The sequence below is a fragment of the Anabrus simplex genome, chromosome 1 (assembly GCF_040414725.1).
Source record: "Anabrus simplex isolate iqAnaSimp1 chromosome 1, ASM4041472v1, whole genome shotgun sequence".
NCBI classification, from domain to species: domain Eukaryota; kingdom Metazoa; phylum Arthropoda; class Insecta; order Orthoptera; family Tettigoniidae; genus Anabrus; species Anabrus simplex.
Genome location: NC_090265.1, coordinates 554,060,206 through 554,084,868, shown reverse-complemented (window position 1 = coordinate 554,084,868; position 24,663 = coordinate 554,060,206). Strand labels below are relative to the sequence as shown.

General features: G+C 39.4%; 1 protein-coding gene across 1 annotated transcript in view; it reads right to left on the bottom strand.

The window, feature by feature from the left end:
• Nucleotides 1–3,022: 3,022 nt before the first annotated feature.
• The window catches only part of LOC136877163 (neuroendocrine convertase 2), a 579,705-nt gene continuing 558,064 nt past the window's right edge, over nucleotides 3,023–24,663 (bottom strand). The window contains exons 13-14 of the mRNA XM_068228426.1: nucleotides 17,098–17,215; nucleotides 3,023–3,184 (exon numbers count right to left, since the gene is read on the bottom strand). Of these exons, the coding sequence (XP_068084527.1) occupies nucleotides 3,023–3,184; nucleotides 17,098–17,215 (280 nt within the window). The remainder of the gene's footprint in view (nucleotides 3,185–17,097; nucleotides 17,216–24,663) is intronic.

The window sequence follows — 24,663 nt, the reverse complement described above, 5'->3', positions numbered from 1 at the left end:
CATTTGAGAAAAAATGTATGGAAACATTGGTATTTCATGAATACCTTGCACCACTTTCTGAAAAGAAATGTCGACTGTCTTCTTTGTTAAAATTCAGTTTTTCCGAATCGTTCATCTCATCTTACCCCCAAATGAATGTCATGTATAAAATTTTGTAACATGAAAATATTACTTTACTGTTTGATTAACTATCGTTGAGAAATATTGATTAATAGGTGAAACGTATCGATATATTCTCGAGCAACATGCCTTCATGACATTTTGCTGATATGTCTGAAGCAAAGTAAATTTAGACGTTGAATTTGTACTGATAGAGAGATAATTTCAGTTTATCATGCAGCTAAGTATTATGATGTAATTAATGGATGTTGATAACCCATGATTGGTAATCTATAACTGTGAGTGGACTCCAAACCTAGGTTCTCTTTAGTCTGCGACAAAGCATATCTAGTATTTCTATTACAAACATCTTACGGGCTCTTAAAGAAGCCGTAACGATGTTTCCTGCTATAATATCACTGTGCTTCAAAGAAATCCAGTTACATACTACTGCTGCTATTATTTCGTTTTAGGTTGTGTTAATAGCTGGTTAATTAACAAAATACGATCATTAACGTTTTAAAATGTTCCTGTAAAATTCCAAAATAGTGCATTGAAAGTATTAACAACGGAAAGTTGTCGGAGATATTCCAGATATTTCGTAAGATGCGTAATTTTCCCTCATTACACCTTTCCATTCATTTCAGAATTTAAATTCATTACAGTACATCTGAAAAGGTATGCAGATGACTCAGTCAATAATCGTTCCTTCAGAACTGATTTCTGAGCATATATATAATTTAGTTTTCTAATAAACTTTTTCACGATGCATCCAAATTATACTAAGATTTACTAACTTTTTACTCATTTATACCTTTTTCAAAAATTCCGATGCTGGGTCTCATATAATTGTAGGGCTAAAATTACCATATAATGAAACTGAGAGGAAAAGTTATTACCGCCTCAGTGATAGTACATTATTTAAATTTCATGTGAATGCACTTTTATCCTAAACTATGTTTAATTGTGTGCAGTCTATTATCCGTGTGAGAAATTATCACCACAGAACATAATCATGTCAGGAATGCAAATATTTTCTTATCTCAGCGCTAAAAACCCGTATTAATGAATATTCCTAAGTGGTTAAAAATATTTTTAATAAATACTTCATTTGAGAAAAATATTGTTTTCTTCTTCGTGTCTATATTTTACATTTTGGTGGCGTATGCAGGCATAACTTTGTACTCAGAAACTCGTGATCATATACATTCTGGAGAATAGTTTCCTAATATTTTACATGTCTTAAGCCATATCCCCATTTCTTCATGTCAGAAATCAGACTGAGGCCTTCCATAATTGCAGATTCGAGCTCAGTGAGGAACTGAAAAAAGTAATAAATTTTATATATATATATATGGGTAGTTAAAAGCGATAGGTTTTGTATTCCTCATGCAGTGTTTATTCTGAAATTCAGCAGTCCTGTTATGGCGAATTCTTATCTCTTTCCTCCAGAATCTCGTCAAAAACCCCTTAAGCGGTTATACATCAAGTTTGAAATTGTGAAATCGTAATGGATATAAAGTAAAATATACAAAATGATACAGCTCATTTGTTGCTCTTGAACAGTCTGCTCAATTAGTACAAAAATAGATTCAACTTGAAAAAATTCTAAAATTTAAAATGAATGAGGATTTACCTCAATCGACACCATGTAACTTGGTAGTCATTATTTACAAATTGATTGTTAGTTTCTAAGTTTTTTCAACTAAGTTGAGTTTTCCTTTGGATCTACCTTGCATACATTGTACTTTATATGCGGTAAAGATATGGCTAATTGATGTTGCTCAGATTTAAGAGTTAAATTGAAGAGAACAGTTCCCGGAATAAGACCAAAGGTACACGTATTGCGTACGTTAACAGTGAAATTAATTTCGTATATCAACTGTTTAAAAAGCACATCATGTCCTGGCTCAAAAATATCCTGACTTGTTATTTTTAATATCGTAAATTAAGTGCTTACCACGTTCTCTGAACTTAAGTACTTCTTGCTGGAAAAGGATTGTAATATTGGAGCTCTTATGAGGGAGTGTCAGTACAACGTGAGAGGTTCATTGGCCCATTAATCTTGGAAGATATAGGGACTCGTTACTCTGGCTTCTTTTATGCAATTCCCTTCTTCCATTAACCTATCCTAAAACTGAGAATCGAATGTAGAAATATAAACTAATAATATAAGCAGGGATGAAGACTATCCATGATTCTATATCAAATATATTAACATCACCTCTTGTCCAGAGAGGATAATGATCTGTTTCGTCTATTTCCGTTTGGTAAAGAAACCTTGTAATTTTGCGTAAATATATAGTGATTGTAGCTTTGAGACCTCCAATTTCACGTGGAATTCACACCACAAGTACATTCTTCTTTGATGTTGTCGTGTTGAACACGTGCTCCCATATCATAATGCTAATATATTCTGATGAGATTACCAATACCCCGCAGAGCTGTAGAGACCTCAAAAGTATATTACGAAGCATAATTGGCCCATTAAATCAATAAAAATATCCTTCAATGTAGATATTTCTAAATTTCTTCAATAACATTCGATCAAAGTCCATGTTTAAGTGAAATAAAAAGTTAAACATTATTTTATAATTCTGTTATCATATAGTGTTACACTATATTTTTACAATTTCATATACTGACATGCAAACGCCGCTGTTCCCCAAATTGCCTCTCAGAGATGATTATACAGTACACTGAGTAATTGAACATAATGACCCCGCAGTCATTGAATTACGTCAGCGAACTGAGCTAGAAGTGGATAATTGCATTCTCTCAAATGCAATTTTCCTCAGTTGTAACCTTTGACCGCCAAGACAGAACAGCTGAACTCAAATTCTGAAAGTGTTACACGTTTATAGAGGGATGGAAGAAGGAGATAGTGTGAAGAATGGGAGGGATAAAGTAGAAGAGCTGCTATCTACATCTTATCCCGTTCTTCATGCGCCTTCTTTACTATAGCCAACTTCGAGTGTGGATCAGATACTGGTAGGTCACTGTACGGTGGGTCTCGGGTTCCATGTAACATCAGCGTCCACTCTTTGATAAATCCTGACTGGGGTTGTTGTGAGTTGAAGGTGACCTGAAACATAATAGAGAAACTTCATAAATGTATCTGTACACATGCCAGATTTAAAGACTAATTATAAATTTCATGGAATCTAATCAAGAATCGATTTGTTTTCTAGGTAATCGATGACGGAACAGTAACGTTGGCTGCTCAGATTAGAACTGACTAAAGTATTGAAACAATAAAGCTTTTAAAAATAATGCCTTCTCATGAGAAAATCTGCTCTTTCAAGATCATAAGATCACTTACGGCAGTACTTTACCAGGGGACCCGTAGACTAAATTATAAAAATGTTACCCCTAGTACAGGCATTACGAATGCCTGGGACACACCAATCCGCTCCTATAAAAGTATTTACATTTATAACCTAATATCATAAATTGCGTGACATTTCTCATACATCTTGAGGTTACTACCACTGGCATGCGCAGGAAATAATGGAACGTGGCCTCACTCCCAGAATTCAACACAGATTTAATCACCAGGAACAGCGTAATAAAAATTCCTATAGAGTGTATTTGATGTTGGGCCAATGGTCTGACATGAAACAGTTCTCCCGCTCCGCAAACACTCTCTCCTTTCGAGAGGCTCGGGTGTGTTAGACCAATTTATGCTGTCACTAGCCAGGACGTGCGCAGACTAATAAAGAAAGAGTAGTGCGTCAATAGCTGAGAATGTTTTTTTTAAAATGAATGTATTTATCATCGGCTTGTTTTTTATGGCGTGGCTCAGGCTAAAGAGCCTGCTATTATGCCCAACCATAATACACTGTTTAATATACAGTATGTTAAATTCTACAACATACTAAAATTGTGTAACTTATAGACTAACTTGAAAAGCTTATCATCTACACCATACGGTTATTATTTAAATGAAGAAAGTACATTATACTAGGTATTTGCTATAGATTATGTACTATAGATTATGTTTTATATGTAATTAATGTTTTCAACCCTTATTTTGAACAGCTCAGTACTAGGAATGTCTCTAATTTCAGCCGGTAGGGAAATTCCACAGGTGGATATCAGCGGGGATGAATGAATTGCTGTAACTAGCAGTGTGATGGGTATGGACACTTAGCAGGAGTTAGTTGATGACCTTGTTTTGTGATTATTTCTGGATGACATGTTGGCCATAGTTCGTCGGAAGTAACTAAGCCGCTAGCAACACTAGACTATCATGCTGCGGCGAAATGCAGTGCCCTGCAGCGGAGCATATAGAAACTAACCTGCAGGTTTTCTGGTAAAGTTTTACCTCGCCTACTGTCATTTCTTTAATTCTTCAAGTTCTCTTAAATGATGTTGCATGACCAGTAGATACAAATAACATGCATCGCGATGAGATTGTTTAGTTAAATCCAACGAAAATGTATCTCAAACTTCACCACGAAAACATGCCATATTTTATTTACACACATATATGTTAATCGTTTACGTCTATATGTAAAAAGTTGTGTTAGTTTAAATGAATGTTGTCAGTGGATCCATTTTTTTATTGAAGTTATTTCACAAAGCGTAACGATGTGATATTTTTTAAAAATCTTTTCGGTATTGTGTACTGTAGAGGACCCCCAAGATCTTGAACGTGTGCTGCGCTGTAAACGGTATGACTGCTCAAAAAACGTAATGAATTAAGTTGATTTTGACAAGACGCTAAAGCAAAACGTGCCTATTCCACAACAGTTTAGAATGCGAACGGATGTGACAATCCGATGCAGTGCTAACAGCAAGCATAGGAGGAGGACTAAGGTGTAAGCTGTCACCAGTACACTTCATCATGTAATAGTTATTCATTGTAATAACATTTTAAAATCTGAATGTCTGGGCAGTTTTCTGACTGCAATAAGGAGATTCTTCTCAGCTATTACGAGGGCGAATCAAAAAGTAAGCTACACTTCAAAGTTATGGCCATTTATGAAAACGCCTACACATAGGCAACACAGCTATACTAAAAACATACAATGTTAATTCACTTTTCCACATAGTTTCCAGGAGACTGTAAAAATTTCTCGGAACGGTCAACCAACCTTTCGATTCTGGATGCGTAGAAATCATCTTCAGTGCTATGTAATCACCTGGAGACAGCTTCTTTCACCTCCTCATCGTTTCTGAATTACAGAAAAGTGGCGGGAAGAATTGAGCGCCGGTGTGATTTTGTTGCACGATAACGCAACACCTCACAGGGCCCGCCAAACGTCCGAACTGCAGCAGCGATTAAAGTGGCAACATGCTCCATACAGTCCAGACTTAGCGCCATGCGATTATCATGTGTTCTGTAAGCTGAAAAAGGATCTCGGTGGACGACGATTCCGAAACGATGAGGAAGTGGTTACATAGCGCTGAAGGTGATTTCTACGCATCCGGATTCGAAAAGTTGGTTGACCGTTCCGAGGAGTCTCTTGGGGACTATGTGGAAAAGTAAAATTTGTATGTTGGCATAGCTATGTTGCCTAGGTGAAGGCGGTTCCATAAATGGCCATAACTTGGAAGTGTAACTCACTTTTTGATTCACCCTCGTAGAAGTAACGGAAAACAACAAACAAGTGATGTCAAGCCATATATCATTCATTCCGGGGAAAAACCAGATAAGTCAATTGTTTTCGTTCTTCTTTTCCCTTTTTTCATTGTTACAGCAACTTACTAAGGTCAATGCTGTCTATCCTTTGAATCTAACAAGATAAGCGATTTCGTCATATTATTGAAGTAATAGCCAAATTTTACTTCTAGATTATTCAAGAATACTAAACAGTTCCCGGTAACATCAAGATGAGTTTAGTTACCTCGTTAATATTCTGAATATTGTTAATAAAAGTTGCTTCAAGCAGATAAGTCTGCTTGTCTTATTTATAATACATTTTATTTGGTTATTGTGGACGTGGACATTATCATCCTGTAAATTAATTATTGACAATGAATTTGCATATCTGCTTCTGTTAAAGAGAACTATTAAATCTTACTAATAACATTGCACAAAGGGGGACTTACACGCTTTGGTTTTTATTTGTGGACATAAGAAAATAATGCCTGATCAATACAGAATAAGTCCGTTCCATTCACGATCCAAAACAGATAATTCATTAATATTTTGAACAAGCTCACAGTCGCGCGCCCCTAACCGCACGGCCAACTCTCCCGGTTGATATTCTCCTACGAAAGCACATGGCAGAGACGTGAAGTACGATAAAGCTGAACAAAGTGGAGACAGAATGCGGACGATCACAGAGTTTATTGAACGACACAGTTCCTGGTCCGAAGTTGTGCGTAATTCTCTTTACCCTTCGGTTGCACATTCTTGTTGATCTGAAACCGACAGTGGCGCATTTTATTTATTGTCTATCTTTAGGTATTTTATTCTTCCCGCAGGTACTGCCACCTTGACGAAGGCAATATGGCATTGCCGGGTGTTTTTGGAGGCTTGCGTGCTCAAATGACACTTAGAGCTATGCCAGTGGGAGCAACGACTCCTGGTGGGGCCACTTAGGCGATGGGCCAGACTAAGAGCAGTACCCTGGTCCTCCAGGTTGGGGGTTGGGCGTGGGGTCAACAACCCTACCCCAGAAAAAAAACTCTCGTTACGGAACCAATGGACAAAGGAAACCGGACGGATGTAATGGATAAACGACCCTGGCAACGGAAACGGCATATGAATTGGTATTGCGTGATATTGAATGTGAGAACACTGAATAAATCAGAAATAATAAGGAAATCAGAGAGCTGTATAATAAACCAGATATAGTAGCCGAAATAAAGAGTAGTAGACTGCGATGGTTGGAACATGTAGGAGAGTTAGAAGATGGAGAACCAGAGCAGTCAACAGAGAAGAGTGGGTGGAGATTGTCCAGGAGGCCAAGGCCCTACAGGGGCTGTAGCGCCAAGGAGTAAGTAAGTTATGTATTTTATTACCGTACCTGTTAATTATGTGCGAAGATAATTTTTGCAGATTTCGTTGTTGTGACGTTGACTGATTAAGAACCATTTTGTAGTTAAGAAGTTCTTGTTATGGGTTTAATTTCAAGCCTTATAGATTATTTCGTTTCTCGTTAATCAAACTAATCTCGGTAAGTTTGGACATTTTCTTCATCACCACTTTCTGCCATGCCTACGCAGCTGAACTGGTACTTAAACGGCATTCAGAGTGTCACAGTACAACTCAGCGACCGCGGAAACTTTGGATTCGATGCTACTATTGGTCGTTTTCGATTATTCTTGTATGCAATTCCCTCCCCTAGGTTTGCTAGAAGATGTTTTACTCCTCTAGAATCTTTTCGAGATAGTAATTCGTATTTGAACGGAGTTTGGATGAGAGCTATTCTGGAAAATACTGTACACACGTACATTTACAATTCTGGTAATGTTCTCATTCACAACTTTTAATTGTAGGATTTGTATTACCTGTTTCAAGTGTTTTTTTAATTGTGACGTTGATTAATTGTTTATTAACTCTTTTTTAAATTTGTAAATTTACAAATATTGATATGTGTATAATTTTACGTTTTAGATTGAAATTATTTTGTTTTGCCTTAACGTATTTCCTTGTGGCAGCTCAGATTGTCTGGGAATTAGTTGATCCTTTCAAACAATAGTAACAATAAGTTATAACGTAATGTACGCGTCGCATTATAGATATGACTAGCGAATGTACCCGTGCTTCGCTACGGTATTCTACATTGTATTCGAATATCGAAGTAAATAGTGTGCATGCAGTCAATAAGAATGTTTTAAAATTGCATGTCTCTTAGCGTTATCCGAGAAAGAGCATGGGGAGGTCCCCGTACGTTGTTTCCAATGTCAAGTGTTTGTTATGGATTTGTGATATAACGGCAGGCTCGCTTGCATACTGCCATTCACAATCGAGTTGGGAAGTTTACATTATAATTGCAGGCCCCATTGCCTACTATGCGGACAGAATCGATTTGGGGAGTTTTCGTTATAATGGCAGCCCCCCTTTCCTACTTCCAGACAGATTACAGTTTTTATTATAATGGCAGGCAATTACCCTACTATCACTCGAAATTGAGTTGTGCAGTTATCATTACAATGCCAGGCCCATTTTCCTACTTCCAGCCAGCTTACTGCCAGTCACACCAAGTTGGTGAGTTTCCATCAAAATAGCAGGCCACTATGCCTAATGCCAGTCACATTTTAGATGAGGACATTTCTTTATAATGGCGGGCACCCTTGCCTACTGCCAAACACAATCGGGTAGGGGAGTTTTAAACAAAACTACATGCTCACTTGCCTTCTGCAAGTCAAATCGAGAAGTGAACTATTCATCACAATTGTAGACCTTCCTTACTAATGACAGTTACACAGGAGTTGGAGAAGGAACCCTTTCATACTGCCAGTCAAAGTCGGTGTGGGGAGTACTGATTACAATAGCAGACCAACCCTTTCTCGATCACTACAAATCGACATCAGTGAATATATATAGATCGACATACGAAAGTATATGCGTGTTTACAATATTGAAGACCTTCATTTACAGATTAACTGCTACTAAACGTACGTCATATCGACAAAGGATTATACCATAAGACACGCCGGATTTAGTGGCCTAAATGGCTGGTCCTATGATATGTCATCTATTCTTGGGTCAGATTGAGTTAGAAACGTGGAACAGGGTAACGTTCTTGTAAGATAATCTCACATTACATTACTTTTCGGATAATTATGTGACAGCTACATACTTGGCATTTGGCTCGCATATGGCTACTGGGTGGGCCAATTTTCGTGAAGAGTTTGATGATTCTGTATTTCATATAAGTAATCGAAGGTATGAATTATGCATGTGAAAATTCCAAATTGACTTAACATCCATTAATAGAGAAAAATCAAACGTAAAAGGGATACAGATACGGCAAAAAGTCATAAGACCAAGGTTATAGATCATTCCAAATTGAACGGAGATTGTGCAATCTGTTATGTGATACGAATTTCCGAAGATCTGCACCATCATTAAAATTGCCTGCATATTTCGATATTCTTCGGGGATAAAAAGTGAAAAATTTAATGATCTTGGATGTTTTCCGTTCGTTACAGGCCAAAACGTATAATTTTGTCAAATTTCAATTATCTTCTTTTTCTTCTGGCAGATTATGCCGAAATCTGGATTTTGGGCGAGGCGGGTAAAAATTAGGACTTTCAGGAAACTAAACCAAAAATTATGCAGATGGTCATTATTACCCCTTAAACGGAAAGCTGTACGAAAATTTCGCCAAAATAGTCAGTGTAGAGGCACACAATCGTTACGATTTGATTTATATAGATAAGGAATCTGCTCCATGTAAAACACCTTTTTGGCAATGTCCGCTGGACTTAACCTGCAAAACTGACCATTCATGATATCTCCCTTATTAATCCTCCTGACGAAAAAATGCACATGAAAAAAAAAGGTTTAGAGGTGGAATTCCATCACGTTTGGTCGATTTCCAGTCAGGTTGGTCTTGTTCTGTATATATTGTGGAAGAGTAAAATCACCATTTCGGTTCCCTATAAACCGCCAGTCCATTCCGGAACATGAAATGTTATTTACGTTTAAAACGTACCTTTAGACAGGTGGATGCTAAATATGAATTTTGGTTCGAATGTCTTCAGTAGTTTTCAAGTTGTAAGGAATACGCTTTACACGCACCCGCTCGTGAGTTAAGTCCGATGGGACTTGTAAAAAAAACGGTCCGTTAATGATATCTCCCTTATTAATCCTCGTATCGAAATGATGCACATGAGAAAAAAGGTTTAGAAATTAATTTCTACCAAAGCAGGTAGATTTAAATTAACGTTGGTTGTGTATATTTTGTGGAAGTGCAAAATCACTGTTTCGGTTTCGTATAAACCCTCAGTCAGTTCAGGGATTTAGAAACAATATTTGCCCTAAAACCTATCAAGGACAGGTGTATTCTAAATATGAGTCTTGGTGGAAATACATCCAGTAGTTTGTAGCACTCGCGTACATACGGCGTAATTAAGGAAGAAAATAATACAGTTAAGAGAGTTGAAAGTAATAAAGAATGGATTATAACTGAGGACAGCCGGATAACGACAAATATGTAAATGCCAAGTTAATGTATTGGAAAATCAAATGCCCCTCAATAAATTATGCTAGTGTGAGTTATGGATATAATAAAGCGGTAACAGAGGAGAAATTTAGGTCCATTGATTCCTAGGTAAACAAATAATAAGAAGATGACTAATGGTGTTATTACTTAATCTATTCGAAGGCGGTTATAACATCCAACGATATTCCGCCAATATCCCGCAGATAGGCCGATTGACGCCTCTCTTGCCTTCTACCTAAGGAACAACCACGAATTTAAAACCATGATGAGGAAAATGGCAATACGTTACTTCCCTGCTGGCATGCAGTCAGAGACGTTGCCATGGTAACCTGTAGGTTCGTTGTCGGTCTGTCGGTCACTCAATGCAGAGCATGGTACCAGCAGAAAATTGTAAATTTCTCCGTCATGTAAAGAGTAAGGTAAATTATGAACATAACGAAAGTTGTTTATAATGAAGAGACGTTTCACGTACGGTAAACGAAGCTTACAGAAAATCAATAGTATAAGAGAAAATGGAGGAAAACCATTCTGGTTTTCCTATAAACCCCCCGTCTATTCAAAGATTTTAAAATGATATGCATATTGAAACCTTCCCCGGGATGAGTATACTCTAAAATGAAGTTTAGTTGAGATCTATCGAGCCGTTTCGACGTGATGGTGGAAAAACCATTCTGGTTTTCCTATAAACCCCCGTCTATTCAAAGATTTTAAAATGATATGCATATCGAAACCTTCCCCGGGATGAGTATACTCTAAATATGAAATTTGGTTGAGATCTATCGAGCCGTTTCGACGTGATGGTGGAAAAACCATTCTGGTTTTCCTATAAACCTCCCGTGTATTCAAAGATTTTAAAATGATATGCATATCGAAACCTTCCCCGGGATGAGTATACTCCAAATATGAAATTTGGTTGAGATCTATCCAGCCGTTTCGACGTGATGGTGGAGAAACCATTCTGGTTTTCCTATAAACCCCCCGTGTATTCAAAGATTTTAAAACGATATGCTTATCGAAACCTTCCCCGGGAGGAGTATACTCTAAATATGAAGTTCGGTTGAGATCTATCCAGCCGTTTCGACGTGATGGTGGAAAAACCATTCTGGTTTCCCTATAAACCCCCCGTGTATTCAAAGATTTTAAAATGATATGCATATCGAAACCTTCCCCGGGAGGAGTATACTCTAAATATGAAGTATAGTTGAGATCTATCGAGCCGTTTCGACGTGATGGTGGAAAAACCATTCTGGTTTTCCTATAAACCCCCCGTGTATTCAAAGATTTTAAAATGATATGCATATCAAAACCTTCCCCGGGAGGAGTATACTCTAAATATGAAGTTTGGTTGAGATCTATCCAGCCGTTTCGACGTGATGGTGGAAAAAACATTCTGGTTTTCCTATAAACCCCCCGTGTATTCAAAGATTTTAAAATGATATGCATATCGAAACCTTCCCCGGGATGAGTATACTCTAAATATGAAGTTTGGTTGAGGTCTATCCAGCCGTTTCGACGTGATGGTGGAACAAACAGACAAACAAACAGACACGAACAATTTTATTTATATAGATTCAACAAAATCAAACCAACACCATTATTTAGAAAGCTATTTCATATAGGCTAACGCAGAATGGTTTGATAACATTTGGTGAATCGGTGATTTAGTAATGTTTAAAAAGTTACTCTCACTGAGAACTTTAATTTTTTGGCTTATCGTCATATTCCCTGAGATGACTGATATAGAAATATGAAAAGGAGCACATAATAGGAAAAGCACAAAGAGAGATTAGTGTGAGAAGAGGGAATGATAGAAAGATGAGAAGGCTATTTCCACATCTTCATACACTACCCCATTGTTGTTGTTTGAGTCATCAATCCATAGACTGGTTTGATGCAGCTGTCCATGCCACCCTATCCTGTGCTAACCTTTTCATTTCTACGTAACTACTGCATCCTACATCTGCTCTCATCTGCTAGTCATATTCAAACCTTGGTCTACCTCTACCATTCTTACCACCTACACTTCCTTCAAAAACCAACTGAACAAGTCCTGGGTGTCTTAAGATGTGTTCTATCATTCTATCTCGTCTTCTCGTCAAATTTATCCAAATCGATCTCCTCTCACCAATTCGATTCAGTATCTCTTCCTTCGTGATTCTATTTATCCATCTCACCTTCAGCATTCTTCTGTAACACCACATTTCAAAAGCTGCTATTCTATTTCATTGTGAGCTAGTTATCGCCCATGTTTCACTTCCATACAATGCCACGCTCCACACGAAAGTCTTCAGAAACATCCTTCTAATTCCTATATCAATGTTTGAAATGAGCAAATTTCTTTTCTTAAGAAAGCTCTTCCTTGCTTGTGCCAGTCTGCATTTTATGTCCTCCTTACTTCTGCCATCCTTAGTTATTTTACTACCCAAGTAACAATATTCATCTACTTCCTTTAAGACTTCATTTTCTAATCTAATGTTTCCTGCATCACCTGCCTTCGTTCGACTACACTCCATTACTTTTGTTTTGGACTTATTTATTTTCATCTTGTATTCCTCACCCAAGACTTCGTCCATACCATTCAGCAACTTCTCCAGATCTTCTGCAGTCTCATATAAAATTACAATATCATCGGCAAATCTCAAGGTTTTGATTTCCTCTCCTTGGACTATGATTCCCTTTCCAAATTCCTTTTCGATTTACTTTACTGCCTCTTCTATGAAAACATTGAAAGGGATGGGGGACAAACTGCAGCCTTGCCCCACTCCTTTCTGGATTGCTGCTTCTTTTTCAAAGCCCTCGATTCTTATCACTGCGACTGATTTTTATACAGATTGTAGATAATTCTTCGTTCTCGGTATCTGATCCCTATCATCTTCAGAATCTCAAATAGCTTAGTCCAATCAACATTATCGAATACCTTTTCTAGATCTACGAATGCTATGTACGTGGGCTTGTCCTTCTTGATTCGATCCTCTAAGATCAGACGTAAAGTCAGGATTGCTTCACGTATTCCTACATTTCTTCTGAAGCCAAATTGATCTTCTCCCAACTCAGCTTCAATTTTTTTCCATTCTTCTCTAAATAATACGTGATAAAAATTTTGCAGACATGAGATACTAAACTAATGGTGCAGTAGTTTTCACACCTGTCAGTACCGGCTTTCTTGGGAATAGGTATAACAACGTTCTGTCGAAAATCGGATGGGACTTCTCCTGTCACATTCATCTTACACACTAAATGGAATAACCTTGCCATGCTGGTTTCTCCTAAGGCAGTCAGTAATTCAGAGGGAATGTCATCAATTCCAGGTGCCTTGTTCCTATTTAGGTCACCCACAGCTCTGTCAAAATCGGACCTCAAAATTGGGTCTCCCATTTCATCAGCATAAACAGGCTCTTCATGTTCCAGAACCAAATCATCTACATCTACCTTGATACAACTCTTGGATATGCTCCTGCCATATTTCTGCTTTGTTTTCTTTCCCTAGAAGTGGCTATCCATCTAAGCTCTTAATATTCATACAACTAGATTTCCTTTCTCCAAAGGTTTCCTTGATTTTCCTGTATGCAGCATCTACCTTTCCCAGGACCATACAACCTTCGACATCCTTGCACTTCTCCTTGAGCCAGTCTTCCTTAGCTACCTTGCACCTTCTATCCAATTGATTCTTTAATCGCCTGTATACCTTTCTGCCCTCTTCATTTCTAGCATTCTTGTATTTTCGTAGTTCATCAATCAGGTTTAGTATCTCCTGTGTTATCCATTGATTCTTAGCTGATCTTTTCTTCCTTCCTAACATTTCTTCAGCAGCCCTACTGACTTCATTTTTCATGACTCTCCACTCTTCCTCTATTGTATTTCCTTCAGTCTTTTCATTTAGCCCTTGTGCAGCATGTTCCTGCAAACAATCCTTCACACTCTTTTCTTTCAACTTGTCTAGATCCCATCTTTTTGCATTCTTTCCTTTCTTCAATTTCTTCAACTTCAGATGGCATTTCATGACCAACAAGTTGTGGTCAGAGTCCACGTCTGCTCCTGGGAAGGTTTTGAAATCCAACACCTGGTTTATGAATCTCTGCCTAATCATAATGAAGTCTATTTGATACCTTCCCGTGTCTCCAGGCCTCGCCCACGTATACAGCCGTCGTTAGTAGTGTTTGAACCAATTATTGGCAAGGTCTAAATTATGATCAGTGCAGAATTCAATCAGCCGACTTCCTCTTTCATTCCTTTGTCCCAATCCAAATTCTCCTACTGTATTACCTTCTCTTCCTTGGCATACCACTGCATTCCAGTCTCCCATCACAATTAGATTCTCGTCACCTTTTACATATTGTATTAAATCTTCTATCTCTTGATATGTTCTTTCGATTTCCTCATCATCCGCTGACCTAGTAGGCATATAGACCTGCACTATTGTGGTGGGCATTGGTTTGGTGTCAATCTTGATGACAATTATTCTTTCACTATGCTGGTCGCAGTAGCTTACCCGCTGCCCTATTTTCTTATTCATTCTTAAACCAACTCCTGCATTTCCCCTGTTTGATTTTGTGTTGATAATTCTGTATTAGCCTGACCAAAAATCCTGTTCTTCCTGCCAACCTACTTCACTTATACCAACTACATCTAACTTTAGTCTGTCCATCTCCCTTTTCAGATTCTCTAACCTACCACAACGACTCAAACTTCTAACATTCCACGCTCCGACTTGCAGAATGTCAGTATCCATATTCCTGATGATCGCCCCCTCTAGTGTAGTCCCCACCCGGAGATCCGAATGGGGGACTAGTTTACCTCCGGAATATTTTACCTTGGAGGAAGCCATCATCAGTACATCATTCATACAGAGAGAGCTGCATGTCCTCGGGAGGTAGTTACGGCTGTAGTTTCCCGTTGCTTTCAGCCGTGTAGCAGTATCGACACAGCTAAGCCATGTTGAGTATTATTACAAGGCCGTATCAGTCAATCATCTATACTGCCGCCCTTGCAACTACCGAAAGGCTGCTAATCCCCTTTCGATGAACCATTCCTTAGTCTGGTCTCTCAACGGATACCCATCCGATATGGTTGCACCTGCGGGTCGGCTATCTGCTTCATTGGGACACGCTAGCCTCCCCACCGTGGCAAGGTCACATGGTTTGCAGGGGAGGATTACCGTATTAACATACAGTAAATCGGCTATCTCCTCACGAATATCAGTTCTTTTACGTTCATTTCTTGTCTGCTTCGACGAGCTCGTTGTTGGTTCCCAGTTTCGTCAGCAGCGCGGGTTTCAACACTCGTTGAGGGGATATCTTGACAGATCTTTTCTTGCTGTGGAATGAGTACGACGATAAAGAGAAGAGTAGATAAAGACAGGGAAAGGAATATCAGTTATTGATTCCTCTCTGAAAATTCTTGCTCAGTATAATTATGATACCAGTTCAAAATTACAGTAGATTCAAATGTTTAGAACTAATGGTTATGTTTACTAACAACCAGGCGAGTTGGCCGTACGGTTAGGGGCGTGTAGCTCTGAGGTTGCATCCGGGAGATAGTGGTTCGACTCCTACTGTGGGCAGCCCTGAAGATGGTTTTCCGTGGTTTCCCATTTTCACACTAGGCAGATGCTGGGGCTGTACTATAATTAAGACCACGGTCACTACCTTCCCACTCCTAGCCCTTTCCTATCCTATCGTCGCCTTTGACAATAGATTTTGTCGTTGAATGTAAAGCAAATTTGATATAGCGTTGTTCTAAAAAGGCTACCAATTTATTTGGTTTCTTGTAGTGAAGTGTTTTATTTCAGTTTTTCAATATTTTTAATGGATTCATCTGTTGGTATGTTGGTGTACATGTTAGTGATGTCAAAGGATATCGTACGTATGTTTCTGTTATTTTAATATTATTTAGTTCTTTAATCAGTTCTAGGCTGTTTTAATCTGGGACTCAAAATTAATTACCAGGAACGTCATTACTAAAACAACATAAAACAGCTCATCACTGACGTAGAAACTGCTTGCGACAAAATCCCTCTCCACAAACAGAAATAATAAAGAACATAGCCACCAACGAAGCCCTAAAAATAATCGCACAAGAAAATTCCAACAAACAACCGAATTGTGCCAATCAATACTCGGCATTAAAAACAGTTAAGAACAAAATTAACTGTGGCAACCTAATCGTCACGAAAGCGGATAAAGGAAACACAATAGTCATATTGAAGAAAGATGAGTACATAGAAAAAAAAGTAGAATTCATCGACAAGAGCGGAATTCAAGAACTACAGAGCGAAAGTTACAGTCGAGTATATCTGGTTAACAATTGACTATCGAATCGAATGATACAGTCTTGGTATTTGATGAAAATGAAATGCTGTATGGCTTTTAGTGCCGGGATATCACAGGACGGGTTCGGCTCGCCAGGTGCAAGTCTTTCTATTTGACTCCCTTAGGTGACCTGCGCGTCGTGATGAGAATGAAATGATGATGAAGACAACACATACACCCAGCCCCCGTGCCATTAGAATTAACCAATTAAGGTTAAAATCCCCGACACAGCCGGGAATCGAACCCGGGACCCTCTGAACCGAAGGCCAGTACGCTGACCGTTCAGCCAACGAGGCGGACATTGGTATTTGATGATGATAATTTAAAATGTCCGTAAGTATTTTAACAACTAAAGTAAGCGTTCTTGAATACCGGGGCATTTCCGGTTAAATTAGGACATCTGGACATTCTGTACATAAGAGTAGTTTGAATTATTGATAAGGAGATATATTCAGATTGGTATCTATCATTTTATTTATTCAACTTAATTGAAGAGGTTACGAATGTTTCAAGTTTTAATAGTTTTTTTTGACATGCCAAACCATGTTGCCTATGACGCTCACCTCCAGTGTCCACGTGCCCTGCGGGTACTCGCCCCACGTATGAGTGGTCATGAAGGGCCACTTCGTGAAGCCGTCCCGGTGGTCGTCATCGTTCACTCTTCGACTCAGGATCATTGACCTGCATAAAAATATCAACACATACACAATCTGACATTCAAAGGAGATAATAACTAGAGCTTTAAATTAACGATTTCGGCTCCTGAAATTATTTCTCTCCATGTAAAACATTTGACAGCATAGTAATGAAAACCTTATCGGAAAACATGGACACATCTATATTTTTAATACAGACCTCTACAATACATTAGGATATCAAACTACCAAGGAACGTTTACTAAGTGCCTCACAAATAAGTAAAATAAATAAATCTGTGCATAGTATGAAATGGAGTCCTCGATCCGTCTCTCTGTCAGTCTGTGATGGTATTCTCGAGAACCACTGGATGAATTTTGATACAGTTTCACCATTCTATTAAGCATTCCCCAAGGAAGGTTTATGTATAGAAACATGCATATATGACCAAAGGAAGCCGAACATTACCGATTTCAGTGGAGCAAGTCGAAGAAAAAACGGCCTTACGCTAGTTAAACCGTTAAAGATAATATCTACATTATGAGGGTAAGGTTAAGAATTGTTCAGCATTAAAAGTTGCACAAACAAGTCCGTAACAGTATAAGCCAACTTTACAGAAAGTATATTTTATGTTACAGTAACGATTTAAATGAGACAAGTCAAAGGAAAAACGGTCGTACGTGCGCGTGATGGCTAAAGAATAAAATATACACCTAGAGTACTGTATATTATTTGAGTAAGAATTGTTCATCATACAAGGTTCTGCAAAAATGTCTCCGACAGCGTATATCTACTCTATATTTAACATTTAGTCCACTATAAAGGTTTATTTGTTACAGTATGCAGTGAAAAGATCAAATTAAAAAAATATTTTGAAATTTATCAGACAATCCTTATCAAAATAAATTGCTTATTCGACTCACGAAAAAAATGTCATATGCAAGGAAATCTTGTAAGTCCTCGGTTAGAAGTAGCCTATCGCCTTCATGCGAATAAAATTATAATGTTTCCGTTCACATCAAATTTTTACCTTATAGGCCTATTTCAATTTTATCTCGAATTTGGTATATAAACGTTAAAAGCAGTTTCATTTTTTCAGACTTTGTTTGATTATTTATTTGCTACAATGACGAAAATAGGGTTAACAGAATGTCTCGCACTACAGTCACTACTGATCTGCATTTAGAGCAGTCGCCCAGGTGGCAGATTCCCAATCTGTCGTTTTCCTAGCCTTTTCTTAAATGGTTGCAAAGAAATTGGAAATTTATTTAACATCTCCGTTGGTAAGTTATTCCAATCACTAACTCCCCTTCCTGGAAACGAATATTTGCCTCAATTTGTGCCCTTGAATTCCAACTTTATCTTCATATTCTGATCTTTCCTACTTTTAATGGCACCACTCAAACTTATTCGTCTACTGATGTCATTCTACGCCATCTCTCTACTGACAGCTTGAAACATAACACTTGGACGAGCAGCACATCTCCTTTCTCCCAAGTCTTCCCAGCCCAAAGTTTGCAAATTTTTTTTAACGGTACTCTTCTGTCGGAAATCACCCAGAACAAAGTGAGCTTTTTTCTTTCGATTTTTTCCAGTTCTTGAATCAAGTATTCCTGGTGAGGGTCCCATACACTGGAACCATACTCTAGTTGGGATCTTACCAATGACTTACATGCCCTTTCCTTTACATCCTTACTACAACCCCCAAATACCCTCATAATCCGTGCAGATATCTGTACCCATTATTTACAGTCCCGTTTATGTGATTACCCCAGTGGAGATCTTTCCTTATATTAACAACTAGGTACTTACAATGATCCACGAAAGGAACTTATATCTATATAGGCTATATAAAATAAGAGTTTTGTCTGTACATTGTTCAGATTTTGAAAAGAATAGTATTTCTGTATCGGTCATGTCCATAGTAACAAGGAAATGCACTTTCTACTTTTCCGTAATTTCTGTCTGTATGTCTGTCTGTCTGTCTGTCTCTCTGTCTGTCTGTCTGTCTGTCTGTCTGTCTGTCTGTCTGTACACGCATCACAAGAAAGCGGCTGAAGAGAATTGAATGTAGGTATGTGAAGTCGGGGATGAGTCACTACAGTCTAGGCTATAAGTCATTTTACTCACACTGAGTGAAATGGTAGATTAGGGGAAGTCCTACAATTTAATTCTAAAATATTTATACTATTAGTGGTCCTATCGATAAATACTATGTAACTAAAGTTATATAGAATTAAATTTCTGATCATTTATGTCATACACTGTTACCGTACCGGCTTTGATAACACAGATATTCATGATTTATTTATTTTTGTTGCCAAATCCATATGAACGCCGAGCCACGAGAAAATGGGTTAACAGAATTTAATTGAAGTCGGTATGTAGAGTCGGGGAATACGAAACTGCAGTCTAAGCTATAAACAATTTCATTCGCCCTGTATGAAATTGTAGTTTAGGGGAAGGCGCCTAAACGTTATTTTTTAAATACCTATGTTATTGGTCCTATGGAAAAGTACTACATAACAACAGTTATAGAGAATACAATTTCCGACCGTTTGTGTTTTATTCAATTTTACCGTACCTACTATGATAAGAGTGGTATTTCAGAGTCGGAATGAAACTAAATGTGAAGGCCTACAATACTGAAAGCAATTAACATTGATCAACAATAGCATTACATTGACCATTGTTTATGGTGATGTTCTTTGTCTCTTATGCTGCCGCTCAACTCTGATAGATGGGATTACTGCTGCGTACCGAGTATAACAGCCTGACTGAATATTTGCAAGAAAGAGCTGGGGAGTTGGAAAACTTTCTTCTTTAGCACGTCATTCCACTGGTTCATACATTTTCTGATAGGTACCGTACTGCCGGTACGTAACTCACTGTTTCATCATAGTATACCTGCTATTCGATCCCTACTCTGACACACTGTTTTGAATGAGCAGTGTGCAGTCTTAAGGCAGAGGCTCAAGTAGTAGTATTAGTCGTAGTATGAACTGGTTTAGAATTACAATTTAGGCATATTACAAATTATAGCACCACAATTCACTAAATAACTCAACATTCAATCCTGAAAAGAGCCGTTTCTTAAAAAGAGGTTCTTCCTCTTTACTTTTATAAAAATTTTACATTCATTTTATTCAAAATTAGCAGTGAAGAGGGAGTTTCTCCTCTTGCTTGGAGGAAAAAATTGCCTCCATAGTCAGATAGATTTTTCCGCCGCCAGTGTAGTGAATTGAAATTTTCCGACTCACTGGCTACTCCTAGGAAACGGATTAGTAAAAGAACATAGTTTTTGCCCTGGGACTCTCCACTATTCGACCTCCCCCACCCCCCAAAACTAAGAGTGCTCACGGATCACGGCTGTCTGCGGCCTGGTCATTCCAGCTCTGGAAATTTGGACTGTCAGATCGGCAGCGTAGTACTGTTCGTTAAAAGAGAGAAAAAGTGTGGTTTTATCGAGTATTTGATGCGAAATCATTGCTTTTACTCGCGCCATTCCTACTGACGTCATTGCAATTACCTATGTTCATTTCAGTTGGGAAAACCACTAAGACATTCTTTCCGAGCATGTAAAAAAACAGGTGAAGAGCGAGTGTCTGCCATTATAATGCGCTTCCCCAAACCTGATTGTGAATGACGGTAGGCAAGCGCGCCTACCATTCCAATGAAAATTCCCTATCGCAGTCTTCATATGAGAAAAGACGTTCGGTGATTTTTCCATCGCGTTTCTAGGGTAACGTTAAGAGCTATGCAATTTAATACAGTCTTTCTCACAACGTGTACTGTACCTAACCTAAATTTCTGTATGCAGTGTACACTGACTGAGCAAATGTCATGGGATAGCGGAGCACTGATGCGCAGGTGTGTTGTCTGCGCACCACACGCCCCCTGTGCCAGCGGCAGTTGTATAGGAGTCCTTGTGAGCAGTGGCTGTGCATGTGACAGATGTAACATGGAATGTCGTCGTGAGCTGACACTGTTCGAATAGGGTATGGTGGCCGGTGCCCGACGGATGGGAAGAGCGATTTCGGAAGTGGTGCGGGAATTCAGCTTCACACGATCAACCGTGTCCAGGGTGTATCGTGAATGGTTGAATGCGGGTGTCACCGTCCACAACAGACGAACGACCGGCCGTCCAGCCACCCTCGATGACCGTGACCGGCGACATCTGAGACGGATTGTCAATAGTGACAGACGGGCAACCGTGCAACAAATCGCGGCTCAATTCAACACAGGCCGTGGACAATCCGTAGGAACATAGGTTCTATGGGGTATGGGAGCCGGCGCCGCACACGGGTGCCACTGTTAACCCAACGTCATCGGGCACAATGACGCGCATTTGTCGCCAGTCACCAGGGATGGACACTGGAACAACGGCGTAACGTGATATGGTCGGACGAATCACTATTTCAACTGCACCACGCCGATGGGAGGCACCGTGTATGGCGCAGACCACATGAAGCGATGGATCCCGTCTGCCTCGAAGGTGTGGTCCAGGGCGCTGGTGTCTCTGTTATGGTCTGGGGTGCATTTTCCTGGTATGGAATGGGCCCCCTAGTTGTTCTGGAAGAGACTTTGAATGGTACGCGGTATGTTGAGCTGCTCGGAGACCATCACCACCCACGTTTGGCCTTCCGGCGCCCAGGCGGTTCTGCGGTGTTTCAAGATGATAATGCGCCGCTACATCGCTCCCACGTCGCCCGGGAATGGTTCCAGGAACATGCAGCGGAGGTCCAACGACTGCCATAGCCACCCAGGAGCCCCGATATGAACCCTATCGAGCATATCTGCGATGTCCTGGAACGCAGGCTCCGTGCCATGGATCCTGCACCCACGAACAGACCAGCATTGGCGGCCGCTATGCAAACGATTTGGTGTCAGCTGCGTCCAGAGGACTACCAGATATTTGTCGACTCACTTCCACGGCGTCTCACTGCAGTTCGCAGGGCCAGAGGAGGTCTCACACGCTATTAGGTGACTATCCCATGAGATTTGCTAAGTCAGTGTAGAATTCCGTAGCGAACGGGTATATCAGCTAGTATATTTATATACAAGAAAATATAAAGATCCAACAATAGTGCCTTGAGGAATTCTCCTCTTAATTATTACAGGGTCATATAAAACTTCGCCTACTCTAATTCTCTGAGATCTATTATCTAGAAATATAGCTACCCATTCGGTCACTCTTTTGTCCAGTCCAGTTGTACTCAATTTTGCCTGTAGTCTCCCATTTGCCTTATATAGGTCAATCGTGATACAGTCTATTTGATCTCCTGAATCCAAGATAACTGCTGTATCTTGCTGAGATCCTATAAGTTGAGCTTCAGTGGAATACTCTTTCCTAAACGCGAACTGCCTTCTATAAACCAGTTACTAATAACGCAATCATGTCGAATATAATCAGGATGAATGCTTTCCCAAAGCTTACCTGCAATGCACGTCAAACTGACTGGCCTGTAATTTTACGCTGTATGTCTATCACCCTTTCCTTTATACACAGAGGCTACTATAGCAACTCTGCATTCATTCCTTCATGTAAACAATAATCAAATAAGTACTTCAGATATGGTGCTATATCCCAATCCAATTGTCTTTAGTATATGCCCTGAAATATTATATTTAAGCTCAATAATATCGGGGTTGTGCAGTAGGCTGTATATTATTTGGCCAGCAATATTAGCAATATTGAAGGGGACCAAGATAGGAAAGATGATATTTCTCCGTTAATATTAGTTATACCAAAACGCTGTACGTAGTAAAGGTTGTGTAAAATGTTTGTCTTTCATGCGTTTTTACCTTACGAGAAATAACAACGGAAATATTCGAGATTATTATGTTCTTCCCTAACGTATTGATATCTCCGGAAAGTAGTTTTATATAATCTCGAATATTTCCGTTGTTATTTCTCGGAAGGTATAAACGCATGGAACAGAGAGGAAAAGATAGAAAATTATATTTTACACAACTTTTATTATGTACAGTATTTTGGTATAACTAATACTAACGGAGAACAACAATAATAACAATTATAATCAAACCAAATCCAATGGTGCTACAGCGCTGGTGGGCCTTCGCTTAGCAAGCGACCACTGCTCAGTACGACGGACTGCAGCTTGTGGTGTGACGTGTAGTCAGAATGACGAATCCTCTCGGCTATTATTCTATCTCAAAGTAGATAGCTGTTCAATTGTTCTCATTTAGGCTGTGTGGACCTCGGACCAACCATGGCATCCAGATAAAAATCCCTTACCTGGCCGGGAATCAAACGCGGAGTCTTCCGGCTGTTTCTACATTGTGAGTTCGGCAATAAGAGTTACGGAAAATACAATCTGCAATATTTTACCTGAGATACGGTTTTACTAATGACAGGCATCGCTGTCGTGTTAAATACTCAATCTTTTTACCGGTAGTAACGAACTAAATGTGTGATGGTAGTGGTGGTTTTTATGATTTTCATAAGCTGAAAACCCGCGAGGTCATTAGTCCCTGTTGATCAGGAAGGAAAATGTGAAGGAACGATCGAAGAATGAGTGGAAAGGAGAATCATAAGGGAAGCCCGTTATTGCCGAGCGGGAGTTGGCGTACGATCTTATCAACAATAAACCACGCTGAGTGGCTCAGACGGTTGAGGCGCTGGCCTTCTGATCCCAGCTTGGCAGGTTCGATTATGGCTCAGTCCGGTGGTATGTGAAAGTGCTCAAATGCTTCAGTCCCGCCTCGGTAGATTTCCTGGCACGTAATAGAACTCCCGCGGGACTAAATTCCGGCACCTCTGCGTCTCCAAAAACCGTAAAAGTAGTTAGTGAGATGTAAAGCCAATAATTTGATTATAAAAAATAATATTATATAGGGTGTGTAAACAGTGTGACCGAGTATCAAAGAGTGAACAATGGTGGATTGGTAGGCAACGCTAGAAAGTAGTTAAAAAATACGGGTGGTGACCGGTAAGGGAAATGAAATTAAATGGTGTATGGCTTTTAGTGGCGGGAGTGTCCGAGGACATGTTCTGCTCGCCAGGTGCAGGTCTTTTGATTTGACTCCCGTAGGCGACCTGCGTGTTATGGATGACATGATGTTGAAGACGACACATACACCCACCCCCGTGCCAGCGACATTAACCAATCAAGGTTAAAATTTCCGACCCTGGCGGGAATCGAACCCGGGACCCCTGTGGCCAAAGGCCAGCACGCTAACCATTTAGCCGTGGAACCGGACACCGTAAGGTACTATCCCGCTAGATTTTCGTGTCAACGTAGTGTGACGTAAATATTACGTGAGGGTAAATGAAAGGCTAGTGATAATAACATTGAATTCAGAAAATGTATTAAAAATATGCGGGGGTCGATGACCTCAATGTTAGGCCCATTTAAACAACAAGCATCATCATAATGAAGCCAAAAATATGCGGGCATTTCTGGGGTTTTTCGATGATCCAGACCCACTATTTGAGCTGCAGTGAGCTAAGTATCACTTGGCATGAGATAC